General features: G+C 42.6%; 1 protein-coding gene across 2 annotated transcripts; it reads left to right on the top strand.

The window, feature by feature from the left end:
* The first annotated feature begins 1,893 nt into the window (after window positions 1–1,893).
* On the top strand, window positions 1,894–15,672 carry COQ3 (coenzyme Q3, methyltransferase). Of its 2 annotated transcripts, XM_006020456.3 has the most exons (7): window positions 1,894–1,955; window positions 7,619–7,739; window positions 8,450–8,602; window positions 9,094–9,193; window positions 11,039–11,281; window positions 12,938–13,097; window positions 14,446–15,672. In XM_006020456.3, the coding sequence occupies exons 2-7, from the start codon at window positions 7,726–7,728 to the stop codon at window positions 14,646–14,648; spliced, it is 873 nt and encodes a 290-aa protein (XP_006020518.1). In that variant the 5' UTR covers window positions 1,894–1,955; window positions 7,619–7,725; the 3' UTR covers window positions 14,649–15,672. The 2 variants fall into 2 exon arrangements, with proteins under 2 accessions (XP_006020518.1, XP_025055867.1); XM_025200082.1 differs by lacking the exons at window positions 1,894–1,955; window positions 7,619–7,739 and adding an exon at window positions 7,753–8,237.
* The last annotated feature ends 460 nt before the right edge of the window (window positions 15,673–16,132 follow it).

Raw genomic sequence — 16,132 nt, 5'->3', positions numbered from 1 at the left:
CGGGTTGCCCTCGAGCCTGGTGCTGGTCCCCGCCCCCCTGGGCCCCTCTCAGGCGGGCGGCCACCAGTGCTGCGCCAAGGACGCGTCTGCCCAGGAACCTGCGTCCTTACACCCACACGGCTACAGCCAGCAACTGTTCCGCAGGGAGCCGCGCGCCCTCTGTCCCCCTGCTCCAAGGACACCTGCTGCACCGGGGAAGGTGCTTCGGCCCCCTCAGGGCTGCGTCAAACCGCTTGTCTGTGTTTAACCCTCCCCAAGTCGAGAGATTTGTTTCTGTGTGCGCCCAGAACTGCCTCGCAGGCCGAAGCCCAGCCGGGTCCGGAGACAAGACCTCTTTCAGGCCGCGTCCCCAGAGGGGCCCGGTGCAGCGGGTGGTCGTGGAGCGTGCTGACAGGGGCACGCTTCCTTCTGAAGCACCCAGTGGTGTCGCTGCCCGTAATCTGCTGGTGAGGGCACTTGCCCTGTGCATGGGACGCCCGGGTTATAGGGTCTTTGGCCTGAGAGGTTTTGAGCGTGCTCGTGTTAGGCAGTAAGTTAGGTGCGGGCTCTTTCTGCTCCTCTGTTGCAGGGGAAAAAAGTTTGTGGAAATAGGAAGTGAGATAACAAGAAGTATGACTAGCGTAGGGCAGGGGTGCTGAACCCCACATACAGGCCACAGAGGCATATCATCCAGTTTACGGGCTAAGCTTCATTACGAGTGCTAAACTTAATGTTCCATAATTATGGCGCATTGATGAATTTGGTGGCAGGGGAGCAGTGGCAATGCTAATTGCCTCTTCCTTGATGCCAAACTTTCAAACCTGGGGGAACCCCGTGGGCTAGATCATGTGGCCCTGAACGCCAGAGCACACCAGTGTGTGGCCAGATTGGTAAGTGAGCAGTGTGGCCAGACCATGGTGGCACAGAGCTGGATTGGGATGGCACAGGATCCAGCCCATGGACAAACCCCACTGCACTCAATAGTTTGGTAGATGTTAGGGTCAGAAGGGACCTATTAGATCATCAAGTCCGACCCCCTGCCCTGGGAAGAAATGAGTGCTGGGTTCAGATGATCCCAGCCAGGTGTCTGTCCAATCTCCTTTTAAAGACCTCCAAGGAAGGGGACAGCACCACCTCCCTTGGAAGCTTATTCCACATTTTGGCAACCCTCACTGTACAGAATTTATTCCTGATGTCCAATCTGAATTTGTTCTCTTCCAGTTTGTGGCCATTATTTCTAGTTACCCCGACAGGCGCCCTGGTAAACATTGTATCCCCTATTTTTTGCTGCCGCCCCCATGAGTTTGTAGGTTGCCACAAGATCACCTCTCAGCCTCCTCTTGCGGAGCCTGAAAAGGTTCAGGTCTCCCAATCGGTCCACATAGAGTTTTTTCTGTAGGCCTTTAACCAGACGAGTGGCCTTCCTCTGACCCCTCTCCAGGCCATCCACATCCCTCCTGAAGTGCGGCGCCCAAAACTGGATGCAGTACTCCAGCTGCAGTCTGACCAATGCCGCGTAGAGGGAAAGTATCCCCTCCCTGGACCTGCTCGTGATGCAGCTACTTATGCAAGAAAGAGTGCGGTTAGCTTTACTTATTACCTTATCGCACTGGTGACCCATGTTCATTTTGGAGTCCACTACGACTCCGAGATCCCTTTCCTCAATTGGGCTACTTAGAGTGGTCGCTCCCAGGCTGTAGGAGTGTTGACGATTCTTTTTCCCCAGGTGCAACACTTGACACTTATCCTTGTTAAACTGCATCCTATTCTGTTCGGCTCATTTCCCCAGCCTGTCCAAATCAGCCTGGATTCGCTCCCTGCCATCTACTTTGTGTACCTCCCCCCATAGTTTGGTGACATCAGCAAACTTGGACAGGGTGCTTTCTACTCCCTCATCCAAGTCACTAATGAAGATATTGAACAGTACCGGTCCCAGGACAGAGCCTTGGGGGACTCCGCTGCCCACATTTCTCCAGGTAGAAACCGACCTATCCACCACCACTCTCTGGGTACGTCCCATAAGCCAGTTTTCTACCCAGCGGAATGTGTAATAATCTACATTGCAACTGTTTAGTTTATTTATAAGAATTAGGTGTGACACTGTGTCAAAGGCCTTTTTAAAATCTAAGTAAATAACATCTACCTCTATTCCTTCATCCAAGCATTTTGTGACCTGGTCATAAAATTAAACTAGGTTAGGCAGGATCTGCTTGCTATGAACCCGTGCTGATTGCCCCTTAGCATCATTTTACCCGCTGGTCCCCCACAACTGTGATCCTTAACAATTTTCTCAAAGGTCTTGCCAAGGATAGAGGTGAGACTAACCGGCCTATAGTTACTGGTTTGTCCTTCTTGAAAATAGGGACCACGTTGTCCCTTTTCCAATCCTCTGGGACCTGTCCTGGGCACCATGACTGCTTGAACAGTTGTGCCAGTGGCTCCGCTATGACTGCAGATAATTCCCTAAGCACTCTAAGATGAAGATCATCAGGACCTGTTGACTTAAATACATTCAACCCCTCTGGGTGCCCCTTTACTAGGTCAGCTCGTACAGTTGGTGGGTTGGTATCTATACTGGTCTTGTCTAAGGTCCCAATGGTATGCGTATTTGTATTTGTGTCCAGGAACACGGATGCAAAGAAATAATTTAGAAGCTCCGCTTTGGCTATCCTATCTGTTACCAGTTGCCCTTGTTCATCCTGAAGGGGCCCTAAGTTACCCTGCACCTTCTTTTTGCTTCCTATGTACTTAAAGAATGACTTTTTATTATCCTTAACTTTTACTGCCAGCCTAAGCTCCGTTTCTGCTTTGGCTTTCCTCCCGGCTTCCCTGCAAGCTTGAGCCAAGCAGGTATTCTCCTTGGTGGCTAGTTGGGCCAGGAGGCTGGGCACAACTGACCTATGGCCTTCTGATGCAGGATGGGGGTTTCTGGGCAAGGGAAGAGTCCATGGTTCTGGTCTCCTGCTTTAGGGTGTTTTTCTGTATTTTATATTCAGCATTCACTGGATGAAATGCAGAAATAGAGCCAACTCCATTAACTTCTCAGCATTTTTTAAAAGAAAAGCTTTACTCTGTGAAAGAATTATTTTAGGACTTTGTTTTAATTAAATAGAAGAATCTGCCCACCTCCCATAGTCGAGCACCAAGACTGGAGAGAGGTTCACTACATGCCCCTGTTCTGTACTGGCTAAGCAGGGATCCAGGTTTTCTGTTTGCCTCACAAAAATTCAGTAAAACTCAGATGTTCTCTTTTTAAGGAGAAAAAATGTGGGAAACAGTGGGTTTCCCTTTGCAGGCTGGCTCCCCACCACTACATGCAGTCCAGGGGGACATGGGGGGCATATGCCCCCCAGATCTGTGCACAGGGAGGGGGTGGTTGCAGGCTGTCTGCTGCAGGCTCAGGCTCCTTGCGCTGCTGCCCTCCCCTGGGGCCTCTGTGGCCCAGTGGGTGAGACCCAGCACAGCAGGGTAGAGCAGGACAGGGAAGCTCAGTGCCACCACTGGAAGCCTTGCGCTGCCATGACGAGGCAGCCCCTGCCTGTCTGGCAGCAGCAGGGCCAGCAGCACAGAGTTGTACCCCTTGCTGCTGCCAGGTAGATGGGGTGCCTCGCCATGGCGACATTGGGCTCCCAGGGGTGGCACTGAGCTTCCCCACCCTGTTCTGCCCTGCCAAGCTGGGTCCTGCCTGCTGGGCCTTGGAGACCCTGGGACAGGGCAGCAGGGCAGGTAGCCCAATCCTGCAGTAGTAGGCAGGCCTCATCTGCCCTCCCCTGCCCACGGGCCCTGTGCTCCACTCTGCCTTAGTAGCTGCTACCTTCCATGAGCAGCAGCAGGGCCTTGGGTGCTGCTGGGGCAGGGGCTGTGGACTCGGGTCTCTGGCCCCATAGCCTTGGTAGCTGGGGGCGCCCTCCAGCAGGGCTGGGGGCCGTGGATGGGGAGTGAGGGCACCAGCAGATCCCAGGGGGCTGCGGGTGGGGAGTAAGGGGCACCAACAGGTCTAGTGGGCTGTGGGTGGGGGCGGTGAGGGGCACCAAGAAGGCTGTACTTCTGAAGTGCCTATCTTTTTCCATGCCGTGTTATAAGGAGCCTAACATTAGGTTCTGGATTCTGCTCTGGTAACCAGACACCTACAGACTAGGCACTACGGCTCCTGTTTTGTAGGAGCCAAAGTCCTTTATTGGATCCAGCTCTTAATATCTCAAACGTACTGATCAGTAAACAATATGTTTGAGCTCTTTTTATTTGTATTCTGTACTTCCAGTTTTGTGAAGTACAGTTTCGTGTGTTTCATGTTCCCTTTCTTAGCTCTCATATTTTTTGTCACTTAATTGGTTTATCATAAATTATCTAAATTATAAATAGTTCCGTATTGAGATTCCCTCTTTCCTCTGTCCCTTCCTGCAGGGTCACTGGTAGGAGGCTGACTGCAATACAAACACTTAACCTAAATAATTTAGTGTTATCTGCAGCTTTTGTTAAATCTCTAGCCTCACCCTTGTTTGCAGAATATTAGTAAATGTATTAAATGATGAAGAACCTACGAGACCTTGAGAGACCCAACTGTTAACCTTTTGCCATGATGAAGACTGATCATGTAACTCTGTTCTTTACTCTGTGTCTTCTAGGCATTTCTTTTAATTCATGACCATGGTTCACTTTGCTAGCAGCTCAGTTACTTCATAGTTAAGTCCCGTCCGAACTCTTGGATGTATACCATCTGGAGTCTGGTGCCTCAACTAATTCATTTCTACCCAGGAGAACTTTTACAATCTTTTCTCTGATGCCTGATGAAGGGTGTCTGTGCCCAAAAGCTTGCAATTAAAAAAAAAAAAATGTTTTTGCAAAAATCTTGTTGGGCTAATCAAAGATATCACTTGTACCGCAAGCCCTGATTGCTCAATTTTAAGTTGGCTCCAGTGCTTCTTCTGACACCTTGGTCTCTGAGAGGACATCATTTTTATTACCAGGAAATAGGGAAACACAGCTACTGGACTTTCTAACACGAGACTTCACCACAGAAGAAGCAAAAATATAATCTGAGGAATGTCTCTATTGCTTCCTTAGTGTTTTGGAATACGATGCTGAAAATCATGGCCCAGCCTACCACTTCCTCCTCCATGTGCACCAACCTGAAAATGAGAGTGGACCTGTCCTGCTATTCACAAGCCTGCATTGGTGTGAGAGCAGTAGCAGGGGTTACTCCTTTAGGGCGCTTCATTGCCTCATTTTTGGGTTTGCTGCATGCAGAATTGGGAGCAGATGGAGGAGTGTTTGGTGGCACACTCAAGGATGGCATGGAAGTAGTATAGCCATACCCTGTGTTTGTCAGAAATGCTCTTGTATTACTCTCTTTAAACCCCTAGGACAGTGCTTCCCAAACTTTTCCTCAGCAGGACCCCATTTGTGGTACTATTTCCTCAGCAGGACCCCGTTTCCTCAGCATAGCCCCTCAGTCCCAAGCCACAGCTGCCCACCCCTGTGACCCCGTCTGCTGATGTTGCAACCCCAGTTGCGGTTGCAACCCACAGTTTGGGAACCGCTGCCCTAGGATCTAGCAGACCCTCTGATTCTTTTACTGACTGCCTGCTTCTATATATTTAAAGAATAGTCATTTGTTTGTTTGAACACTTTTAGCTATTTCCTGTTCAATTCCATGTTGGCTTTCTAATTTCCTTCTTATTTCTTGACTGTTGTAATCTGCCCTATGGTTTATTGGCTTCTTCATGTTAAGATTTCCAAATATTGAAGGATTTCTTTTTTGTCTGTAACAGTCTTGGACTTTGCCATATTGTTTTTTTTCCTTGTTTTTTTAGTGACCTTTTTGTTCATGTCTTCTGAGACTAAAGCTATGTGCCACCTTTAGGGATGTTTTTACTTTCTTTACCCTTAACTCTTTTTCCTTTTAATTAACCTAATTTTTAAGATCAGTTTTTAAAGGTTAATGTCATTGTAACACCTTTTGGTGTCCTACCTGCCTTTGGATGTTGAACATAATGATATTGCAGTTACTCTTACTTAGTGATTCGGCTACTGTTACCTCTCAAAATAGCTCATGTGTTACTTACAGCTAAGTCAAGAATAGCTCTCCTCTTATTGACATTAGAACTAGCTGTTCCAAGAATTAATTCATTAACATTTAGAGAAAGTTTCTCTTAACTCTGCTTTGCTGTGCCATTTCACCTGTTTGTAGATGGGTGGTTGAAGTTCCTCTATTACTGTCTTCCTGGGTTTTGCTGCCTTTTTGCTTTGCTGAATGCTGTGTGTTCATTTACTTCTATCAGTTCAGAGGCAGCTTAGTTTCGGTATATATTTGGTATTCCTGCAGATTGGGATTTGTATCCAGATAGATTCAGCTATATAGTCCCCGATGCTCAATTTTTTTTCTCCCTGTAGAATCCTCTTCACTCTTCTCTCCTGTATAGCTAATAATCACCTATTGCAGTATGCCACTGATTTTTGTCATTCTCTCAAGTTTCTGTAATGCATGTCAAGACCCTTATCAATTGCTAAGAAGTCTAATGACCCTATTTTTGCTTTTAAATTACTTTTATTTGTGTATGAATATTAACAGTTTTTTATTTTTGAGTTTTCATTTTACTCTGTAATTCAAGACCCTGATTTTATAGCAATTTTTATTGCTCTCGTTCCTGTTTTAGTTCAGTTATATTTGTATCCATTAGCAGACAGGATGCAAAGATAATACTTCTGTGATTGTCATTACCAATAATGTGCCTCAGATTATCCTGCAATTTAAAAAATATATTTACTGTTTGCTTCTCGTTTTCATACTTGTTCTTCCCCCCCATTAGAAAACTGGTCCTCTTATGTTGTGGAAGGACATAAAATGTGCTAACAGTTTGACTATGGAGTTTCTGTTTCATTCATTTCTACTGCATATATATATATTTTTAACTGAGTGAATCCCCACTGAGAGAGAGAGAGAGAGAGAGAGATTTAGGGATGTTATTGAACAATTTTATACCTGTCTGTAAAACTAAATTCAAATCCCGGCCCCTACCTTAAGGGTGGGTGGAGGTTTAGAGGTGTGGCGTGACTCTGACCTGCTGTGCTGGGCTTGGGGTTTGAGAATTTGGCAGGAGGATGGGTGGTCGTACTAATGGCCACCACTCCCCCACTGCTAAATTTCTGGATGTTGAGAACCCCACGGACCAGGTAGGATGGCTCTGTAGGCTACATTTGGCCCATGGGCTGGAGGTTGAGCACCCCAATCTAAACAGAACAGATTACAAATGTGGACTGATGAGAATCAAAAATCCCATGGGAACTATGGGACTTCTGGTGACATGGCATTGATTAAAACCCCTGAGGATATGTATGGTAGTGGGAGGAGTTTTGAGTGCATTGGAAAATTTGGGGGCAGGCAGCAGAGGGAAGCAGCCAGTACTAAAGTGATCTGGTGAATTTTGGTCGTGGGTTACTGCCAGGAAAGTATTTTCCTCTTATTCCATGCCCCTTTCTGCCCCTCCCTCCCACTCCTTATCCTTGACTCCTTCTCTGCAAGCTGGCTGGAAAAAAAAATCTGTGGCATTTTAACCATTTTGACAAGTTGTATCTGTTTTACTTTTGGATCATCATAAAGGTATTGGCTTTCACTTGATTGATTTTCTAATTTATGCAGTTCACCAATTTGGCCAGTCATTTGAGACACACTCATGGGTGCTATGTGAAAGCTATAATTGGAAAACACGCCTGCAATCCAGTAGTACATTTGGCTCTCTCTCTGAAATGAGAAATGGCATGTAAGTATAGTATACTAGAATTATGTAAAACAATGAGTGTAATTTACCGAGGAAAAATGAATACCATATTTTCTCACATACAGCATGCACCTCTTCTCCAAAAATTGCTGCTGGAAATTGGATTGTGCATTAAATGTGAGAAATAGGATAAGATGGGGTTCTGCTGCTTACTGGGTGAAACTGAATATAAAATCTGCACAATTCACCAGGAGCAGAGCAATGAGCCAGCTAAGCTCCCTAGCTGCTGCTAATCAAGTACTCGCTACAAGGAAAAATCTCTTTCTTAATTCTGTCTTTCAAAAAGGTGTGTATTATGTTGTGTGTTATGTTGTATGTGAGAAAATATGGTATGTTGACGTGTCATGACAATTTGACAGTCTGATAAATGAGGTCACTGATGAGACAGGCTTTTCAGATTTCTTGCTGTTGCCTTATTAAAATTGCCTTACAAACTTTTAATCTATTTTACAGACTGAATTATTACTACATTGCATACAGGTAAAATATTTTTTAAAATATGAGAAAATTAAGGAGAGATACTTTAAATTTTTGGCAGTGGAATTTAAATGAATAAAGGTAACTTTATCTGATTTTTTGTTTCTTTCACTCGTAAAGGATATTTCTTACACTTTTAATCCAGCTTTTAATTTTTTTATGTTGGTGCCTGGTGTATCAGGGTTGGTTGCATGACTTTTGGCTCTTTTTTGCAGGTCTGCTGCAAGGCGACTATTCAGTGCTTCACACACAACAGTGGACTTAAAGGAAGTGAAAAAATTCCAGCTTTTGGCACACAAGTGGTGGGATGAACAAGGAGAATATGCACCCCTTCATTCTATGAATGACATTAGAGTGCCATTTGTTAGGTACAGTTTGAAAATATTTAAACTTTTTTATGTTTTCCCCAAGCCATCCTCTAAGACAGTGATTCTCAGCCAGGGTGCCACAGCACTGTAGGGTGCCTTCAGATCTTTTCAAGGGCACCCTGGGTTGCCATGCAATGTTAGTACTGTTAGGTGTACAAATATGATTCACAAGAAAAACTCAGAGATTTCAAATGAGAATCCACAGTGTTAAGAACATTCTGATCTGTGGTCTAGCTGAGTTCTTTGCAACAGAAGAGTTCCCCTATTATTTCTCTATAGTCAAAAAATGAGTGAAACAAAGAGCTAGCATTTTCCAAGGGGTGCCTCAAGTCTAATAAGGGATATCTCAGATCTAAAAAGGTTGAGAACCACTGCTCTAGGAAATGTAAAAGAGTTAAAGATGAGGCATGCCTTGGTTTGGCTATTTAGACATCTTTAAAACAATTATCTCAAACCCACTTGTATCTTTGTGCATGTACACTTTATTTCAGGGATACTTTATTGAACCTGAGTAGTGATCATCAGCTGGGAAGTCCTTTGTCTGGCATAAAAATCCTAGATGTTGGCTGTGGCGGAGGATTATTAAGTGAAGTAAGAGAGTTTGTTCTTGTTTCTCTTCTTAAGGAGCTTATGGAGATTTTGAAGTTTGATTTGTTTAACTTCTAAATGCTGGGGGTGAAGGATTTCCTCCCTTTTCTACAGTACTGGTGTCTTAATTACTGAATGTTGTAGAGTATGATATGTATAGGCTGTGGCTTGTTATACAGCTGTGCTCCATTTGAGACCTTAAGGTCATCCATATAAATAGGTCCCTCAAGTACCTCACAAACAGAAGAATAGCATACTTCTTTTCAAGAATGGCTTTGGAAAGTTATGACAACATGGTTTGGAGATTCATTAATGACCATTCTTGTTAATAAAGTGGCAATCTAGTAGATTCCATTATCAATCTATTTTTGGATGCACAGTGATTTTTAAATATTTGCTTTTTTGTCTTAAATTTTTATACCGGGGTAAAATCCTCATTTGTGCCTTTACCCTGTATAAAACAAGGACACAAAGCAGCCTAAAGAGGCCCTGAAAGCTTTGTAGGCAGTAGAGAGATTATCCCGGTGCACCTTGTGGAAGACAGATGACATTAAGGTTGTTTCTTGAGGATCCCTTTGTGAATCTGGGGACAGGAAGTATGTTGAGAGCAGGAGTTCAGCACTCAGGTTCTGGGTGCTGCTGTGGTCAATAGGGGCAGTGCTGGGTAGCTGCTCTAATTTACACAGGTCCTCAGCTCTGTGTAAGTTGTTTTTGGAGTGTCTCCAGCCAGTAGGACACCCCAGGATCAGGAAGCCTCAGGGTTGATTTCTAAGCTTATTGAGGTATAGAATAGAATATCACTGTAGGTCTCTGTCCAAAGGTGATACCTTCCTCCTCTCTACTCCTCAAGCCTTTCCTAGTGGGTTGAACAATCCTTTAGTCATGATAGAAGAAGAAAACTCATCCTTTCTCTGCTATCAAACAGTTTTTATTTCCCACCCTCCACCAAAAGAAGACACAAACCAGATGCAACAAAAACTACATTAGAACCATGGAATTACCTTAATCTTTGCCTTGTCTGGGAAATATTAAAATAATGTGACTTGATTCAAAAAAGTTGTGACTGCCGTGCAGTACACAGGAGCATTAAATTGCAGGTGCACACTTAAAATACATGCATTGTGCATCGGATATTTTTTTTAATTTCCAAATTCCCCTGGTGAACAAGTATAGATAAGGTAATGTCAGTGCATAATGGCAAACCCAGTGGCGCTTGTAACTTTCACAGAGGGAATAACTAATGAATTTAAGATTGTAAGAATACAAATTTGGTCCTGTACAGCCTGTTTCAGTTTCAAAAGAGGTGATAATGATGGTGTTAACTTAAGTAAGATGACACTGGAGAAACTTCAATGACACCCAAGATTTTCACTATCCTAGTAAACATTGGTGTGTTCAGTTTTCAGTACTGAGCAGGCTTCATAGATAGCCATGTATCAAATAGCCATTAAAAAGATATGTGGATTTACCATTACAGATAGATGTAGAGGAAAAGAATGACCACATGTATTCTCTCTGTTTGGTTTTCTCTTATCATTAAAGAGGAGAAAAACGTCTACTGGGGCAGCAAAGTGGGCAAAGAACAATTATTCTAAGAACATTAAAAACAGACTAAAATTTTTCCAGTGGAATTTATCATGTTGGAAAAGTGGAAAATCTAAATTCTTTGTTGTGTATTATCTTCAAGAGATCTTTCAAACAGTGCTGTAGGATCAGAACCCATTCTCATGGCTATTTGTCTCATTCTTCTAATGATGCTTTTTGCAAGCAAATTTATTTCTGCTAGTTTATATAGGATTTACATAAATTGTTTTCAAGCTGAGAATAAACAGTGCTCCATATCATTAGCCTCTAGGTAGACTGGGAGCTTCGGTTACCGGAATAGATCCTCTGGAAGACAACATTAGAACAGCTGAACAGCACAAATCATTTGATCCAGATCTAGACAAGAGAATACAATACAAATCTTGTTCATTGGAGGAGATTGCAGAAGAGTCTACAGAAACCTTTGATGTAATCGTAGCTTCTGAAGTAGTGGAGCATGTGGCTGACCTAGAAACATTTATCTCATGCTGCTATCAAGTGTTAAAAGTAAGCGGGTTCTTTGTTTTCATTTAAGAGGTGTTATTCACCCTTAATATTAAGATTTTTGTTTAAAAAGAAATGAAAGAGGTTACAAAGACACCTGAGAAGCCTTAATGATACCATCACATAATACTGCAGAATTACCAGGATGTCCAGTACAATGTGCATAGGGCCATACAGAGTCAAATATGAAAAACTTTCTGTAGCCTGATGGAAGAGGATTTGACAGGTATGTTGATGGTATTTAAAGATAGGAATTGAATCTAAATTCTTTTTTCATGCAATTTTATTCTGACTAGCATTAAATCAACACGTATTCCTTGATTGCTTTTAAAGAGGGTAATTTATATTTAATACTCAAATTTGTTTCTTCTTCTATATTAACCAGAAACAAGTATATAAGGATGTTTGTTCTAGTGTGCTAACTGGGGCTCTCCTTTATTTCACTGACTCATCTTCGTCCTCATAAGAAGGAACAGAATTTATTTGAACAGGAAACTTTTGAGGGAACGACAACTTTTGTTATTTTACTTCTGCCAACAAGTTCTTTTCCTGTAGTGCACAAGATCTCTAAACATTTTTTGCTTTGTTTTGTTTGTTTTTTGAAGCTATTTGCATTGGCTCATTAAAAACATCTTTGCTTCATTGATTCCCTGTAGCAGAGTTATCTTGCAAATTATGCTGCTGTAAGTACTGAAAAATTGCTGGATATCTTGCTGTCTTGGCTGGATTCCAAAATGGGGAATTACCTTCTATGTACCAAAAAGACATTCTGTAGTTTCCTTGAAGTTAATCTCTACTTTTTGTCCAACTTAGCTTGTCTACACAAGATGTTTACTGTGGAGCTACCTAATTAGCTCAGCAGTAAAAAATTCAGCATCTTCACATGAGACCCTATTAGGCCACATGAAATTAATAAACTCCGCTGCAGGATAGGACCTGTAAACACAAGTCCTATCCTGCTGCGGAGTTTTTTCTTGTGCAACAATGCATGTATAGATGCTGACAGGGCTGGGTGGGGCACAAGGGTGCTTCAGTATGGAGGGCTGCCTGTCAGCCAGCCCCTCCGCAGCACTTTGAGCCAAGTTGGAACAGCCCTGGGTTGGAACATGTTGTCTACATATTAAATATTAAGTTGTACTTCTAAAAACCTGGGTTTACCTCTGTGCTGTACCCATGACCACTATTGAGAAGCATGTACTGCCCATTCACTCCCATTTGGCATGTGCCAAATCCTAGAAAAAAAGTAGCCTTAAAGCATCTTTGAGCATATGCCTAACACCTCTCTGCCTCATGTACACTTCTTGGTGCATGCTGATGGCTGCTCTGAGGCACTGACACTGCCCCATTTGTGGGATTTGGCACATGCCAAGAGCATTTGAGCAAGTGCAAGGTGCTTCTCAGTGGTGGTGGTAAGTATGGCTGAGAGATGATATAGAGAGGCCCTCAGTAGCTACAGAAAACGTCACCAGATCCTGATTTCTCTATCACCTACAACTTATTACTAAGTCATAAAACATGCCCCAACATGAGAATAGCTCTGGTTCTTTCAACCCTCAGTTTTTGGATGGACAGATTCTGCGTCAGCAATTTGAAATGATTAATGTTGGGCTTTTTTCTCAATTAAGTTCACTGATGAGTATGTTGTTCTTTTCCTATTAGCCTGAAGGCTCACTATTCATCACTACACTCAGCAAAACACAGTTGTCCTATGTCCTGGGGATAGTAGTCGCAGAAAAAATAATGGGCATTGTGCCAGATGGTACTCACAACTGGGAGAAGTTTATTACACCTGAAGAGTTGGAGCGCCTGTTAGAATCAAGTAAGTGTCAGAAACATATTGCAGGTGTACTGCAAGTGTTACTGTTGATAATGGCAGTTAGCTGGGAGCTGTATAGCCAAACATGTTTAGTAATGCAAATAGAACTTTTCCACATCTAGGTTATCAGTTCATTTTTGGCCATGGTTATGCATAGTTTAAAGCTTGTTCACACCTGATAGCTTCTCAGCCAGCTATACATAATTAAATGGGTCTTGTGCAGTGACAACAGTAGATAAAATAATTATCACGACAAGGCCCCTTTTTATGGTCTAAGTAAAGAGGCAAAGAAATTTGCATCCTGTTGTGTTTCTTAGAGATGTTTCCTGTAAAGCAGGATTGAGACGCTTAATCTGTCAGCATTCAGAAGCCACACTGTTGCTTCACTGAATGACACCTTTGTGTAAGCAGAGGGATTTTCGTCTGTGTGACTGTCACTCACAACACCTGTTATTAGCCTTGCATTCATTACAAGTCTTCACTTAAAAGAAGTCTGAAGCAGACAGCTTGATTTTTAAGTAAAGCTTGAAAGAGTACATCATCATGGTCAGATCAAACCCACTCCAGTTGTTCCAATAATTAGTTTAAAATATTCTGTACTGAGGTGTTGGAGTTTTTATTTCGTTTCTTTCTGCCAGCCACTTTTTCTCTATAGATAATTTGAAGTGCATGGTGGTGTGTGGGGCTTTCTTTTTGTCTAGTTTCTTTTGGTTTTTTTAAACTCACATGAATCTCACTGTAAACAAGGTAATGCATGAACTTGGCTCTATTCTGTATAGGTTTTTCTGCTTTCATCTGTGTAGTACCTGAATGTCTCCTCATAATGCCTTAAGCAACATGACTGTGTCACATTTGTTCTCTCATCCTTTCCCCAAGGAAAGCAGCATGTGCCATGGAATGTTTTATTGTGATAAGGTTTTTAAGTGTTTTATTTTGTCTTCTATTACAAATTGTGTTGGGATGACATAGCAGCAGACAGTGAGTCAGAGAGAGGAGGATGGGATCATTGCATTACTTTTATTCATTAGATTTATATGCTGCCCTCCCCAAGAAGGCTTAGGACACTTACCGTAAAAGGTAAAAACAATCTACTGGTTGTGAAACAACAGCAGACCTAAGAGGTGGTCTCTCAGATTCCTTGATCTAAATTCTTTTTTGCCTCTTTTTTTTTTAATTTAAAGGTGAACCTTTTTCATATACTTAAATCAGACTGTTGGTTTGGGAGTGACCAATTTCTGAAATATTTGGCCAATTATGTAGCCTCCCAGTTGTACAGTAGTGTTGCTCTAAACAAGTGCACTTTCTTGTACTGAACTTAGTTTTGAATCTGATATATTTGTATTTTTTATAGATGGCTTTTTAGTCAAGGCAGTGAATGGAATGTTGTACAACCCCTTCTCAGGGTCCTGGAGTTGGATTGAAAGTACTAGCATTAACTATGCATTGCATGCCATGAAATCTAAGGCACAAGAACAGTCAAGTTCAAGAGAGCCACCTTCAGAGGCAGAAGAGGAGCAGCACCCAGCCAGAGCTAATACCAGCACAACTGTCTAAAGCACTTGCTGGTAAAGCCTACAGTGGGAAGATTTGCATAGACATCTGTAATAAAACTATCTGGAACCAACACATCTACTTGTTTGCATTACTTGTAGTTAAGCTGGTTTTTGCCAGTGTGTTTCAGAACAATTTTTCATTATCTCAGAAATCACATGGATTTTAAAATGAACAAAAATCTTAGAAAAGACTTGTTTTCTAGGAAAAAAAAATGCAAACCTACCAGTATTTGTTACAGGGCTCATACATGTGATGGTTTTTAGAGTCCTTTCTCAAAAAGTTGAGAGGCTAAAGAATAACAGCTCACTGCTGGATTCTGTTTGGAGTGGCTTTTTAAAATGCAATGATGAAGTGTGGTAATTAGAATATTTAAAATAAAAATGTTTAAATCACTCAAGTATACTGCTCTAAGACTTGTGGCTAAGTGTGAACAATTTAAAGAACCAAAAAAGCAACTTTCCTCTTTCTGATTGTGATCCCATAAGAAGTGTAAGGACAGGTGACTCCTTTGTGCTATAGATGAGCCTTCTATGGCTAGTTGTGCTAGTTCTGCAGGTAGTCAAACCACACTTAAGAATTTGGTCTCTTATTGTCGATCCTTTGCATGTCACAAAAGTGGAAGCTGTCATCAGCATTTCTAGCAAAAATGTATCATGACCTGTCATGGGCCAGAGTCAGTTTGGTCATACCTGTGCTCCACTTAATGGTTGCAAGGAAGTTGGTGACCTGGATGCTAGGCCCTCCTTAAGTCTGAAGGGATTCAGACCCACATCTCTGAACTCACCAGGGAGTTCCCTATGGACCATATACATATAGAATAGTTGGGAGAAAGTGAACTGTCCACTTGTCTTGCTGAAGCCAGGCCGCTGTGCAACCAAGAATTCAAGAGTCATGGCACAGAAAGAGAAGGAGGCATCATTGATTTTTAAAATGACTTGGTGCTGTGCATACTGATGACCTGAATGGGCGCATCCAGACGAGCATGCATGTGCCTCTTGCCCCTTCTAAAAGGGGTTTGAGACAGGGAAAGGGAATGAAAAAATGTTCCCTGCACTACAAACTTGCAGCGTGGGGAGAAAATTAGACCCCTGGATATTCACTTGCATGGTCAAACTACAGTCTTGCTGCCCAAAATGAATTTAGGCACCCAGGGCATTTTCTAACTGCTAGAACTACATTTGGGATCACTCTTTGAAACTGTAGCAGAATTTAAGCCTAAATGGAATTTAAGGGCCATCTACAAAACCAGTCTAGACTTGCGCTGGAAATTTAAGTCGTATTCATTGCCACAGTCTCTCATCTAACCTACAGTCCTGATGGAATGTACGCAGAGTGCTGATCTATTCTGAAATGCAATTTTCTAAATAAAATGATATTGCACAAGACTGTTTTCCTGTCTGTTTACAAGTAAAAAGAAAAATAATTGTTTTCCTAACTGTCGACTTGGAAACTCAGGACACTTCCTACGCCACATCATCTGTTGT

This window comes from Alligator sinensis, unplaced genomic scaffold (assembly GCF_000455745.1).
Source record: "Alligator sinensis unplaced genomic scaffold, ASM45574v1 scaffold145_2, whole genome shotgun sequence".
NCBI lineage: Eukaryota > Metazoa > Chordata > Crocodylia > Alligatoridae > Alligator > Alligator sinensis.
The sequence above is the reverse complement of the archived record's forward strand: the minus strand, read 5'-3'. Positions and strand labels throughout refer to the sequence as shown.

Excerpts from the sequence above, each read along its gene's own strand:
- COQ3 (XM_025200082.1), top strand. The coding sequence starts at position 8,125 with ATGAGGTCACTGATGAGACAGGCTTTTCAGATTTCTTGCTGTTGCCTT. Across the intron at positions 8,238-8,449 it reads TATTACTACATTGCATACAG|GTCTGCTGCAAGGCGACTAT; the intron begins GTAAAATATTTT and ends TCTTTTTTGCAG. Across the intron at positions 11,282-12,937 it reads GCTGCTATCAAGTGTTAAAA|CCTGAAGGCTCACTATTCAT; the intron begins GTAAGCGGGTTC and ends TTTTCCTATTAG.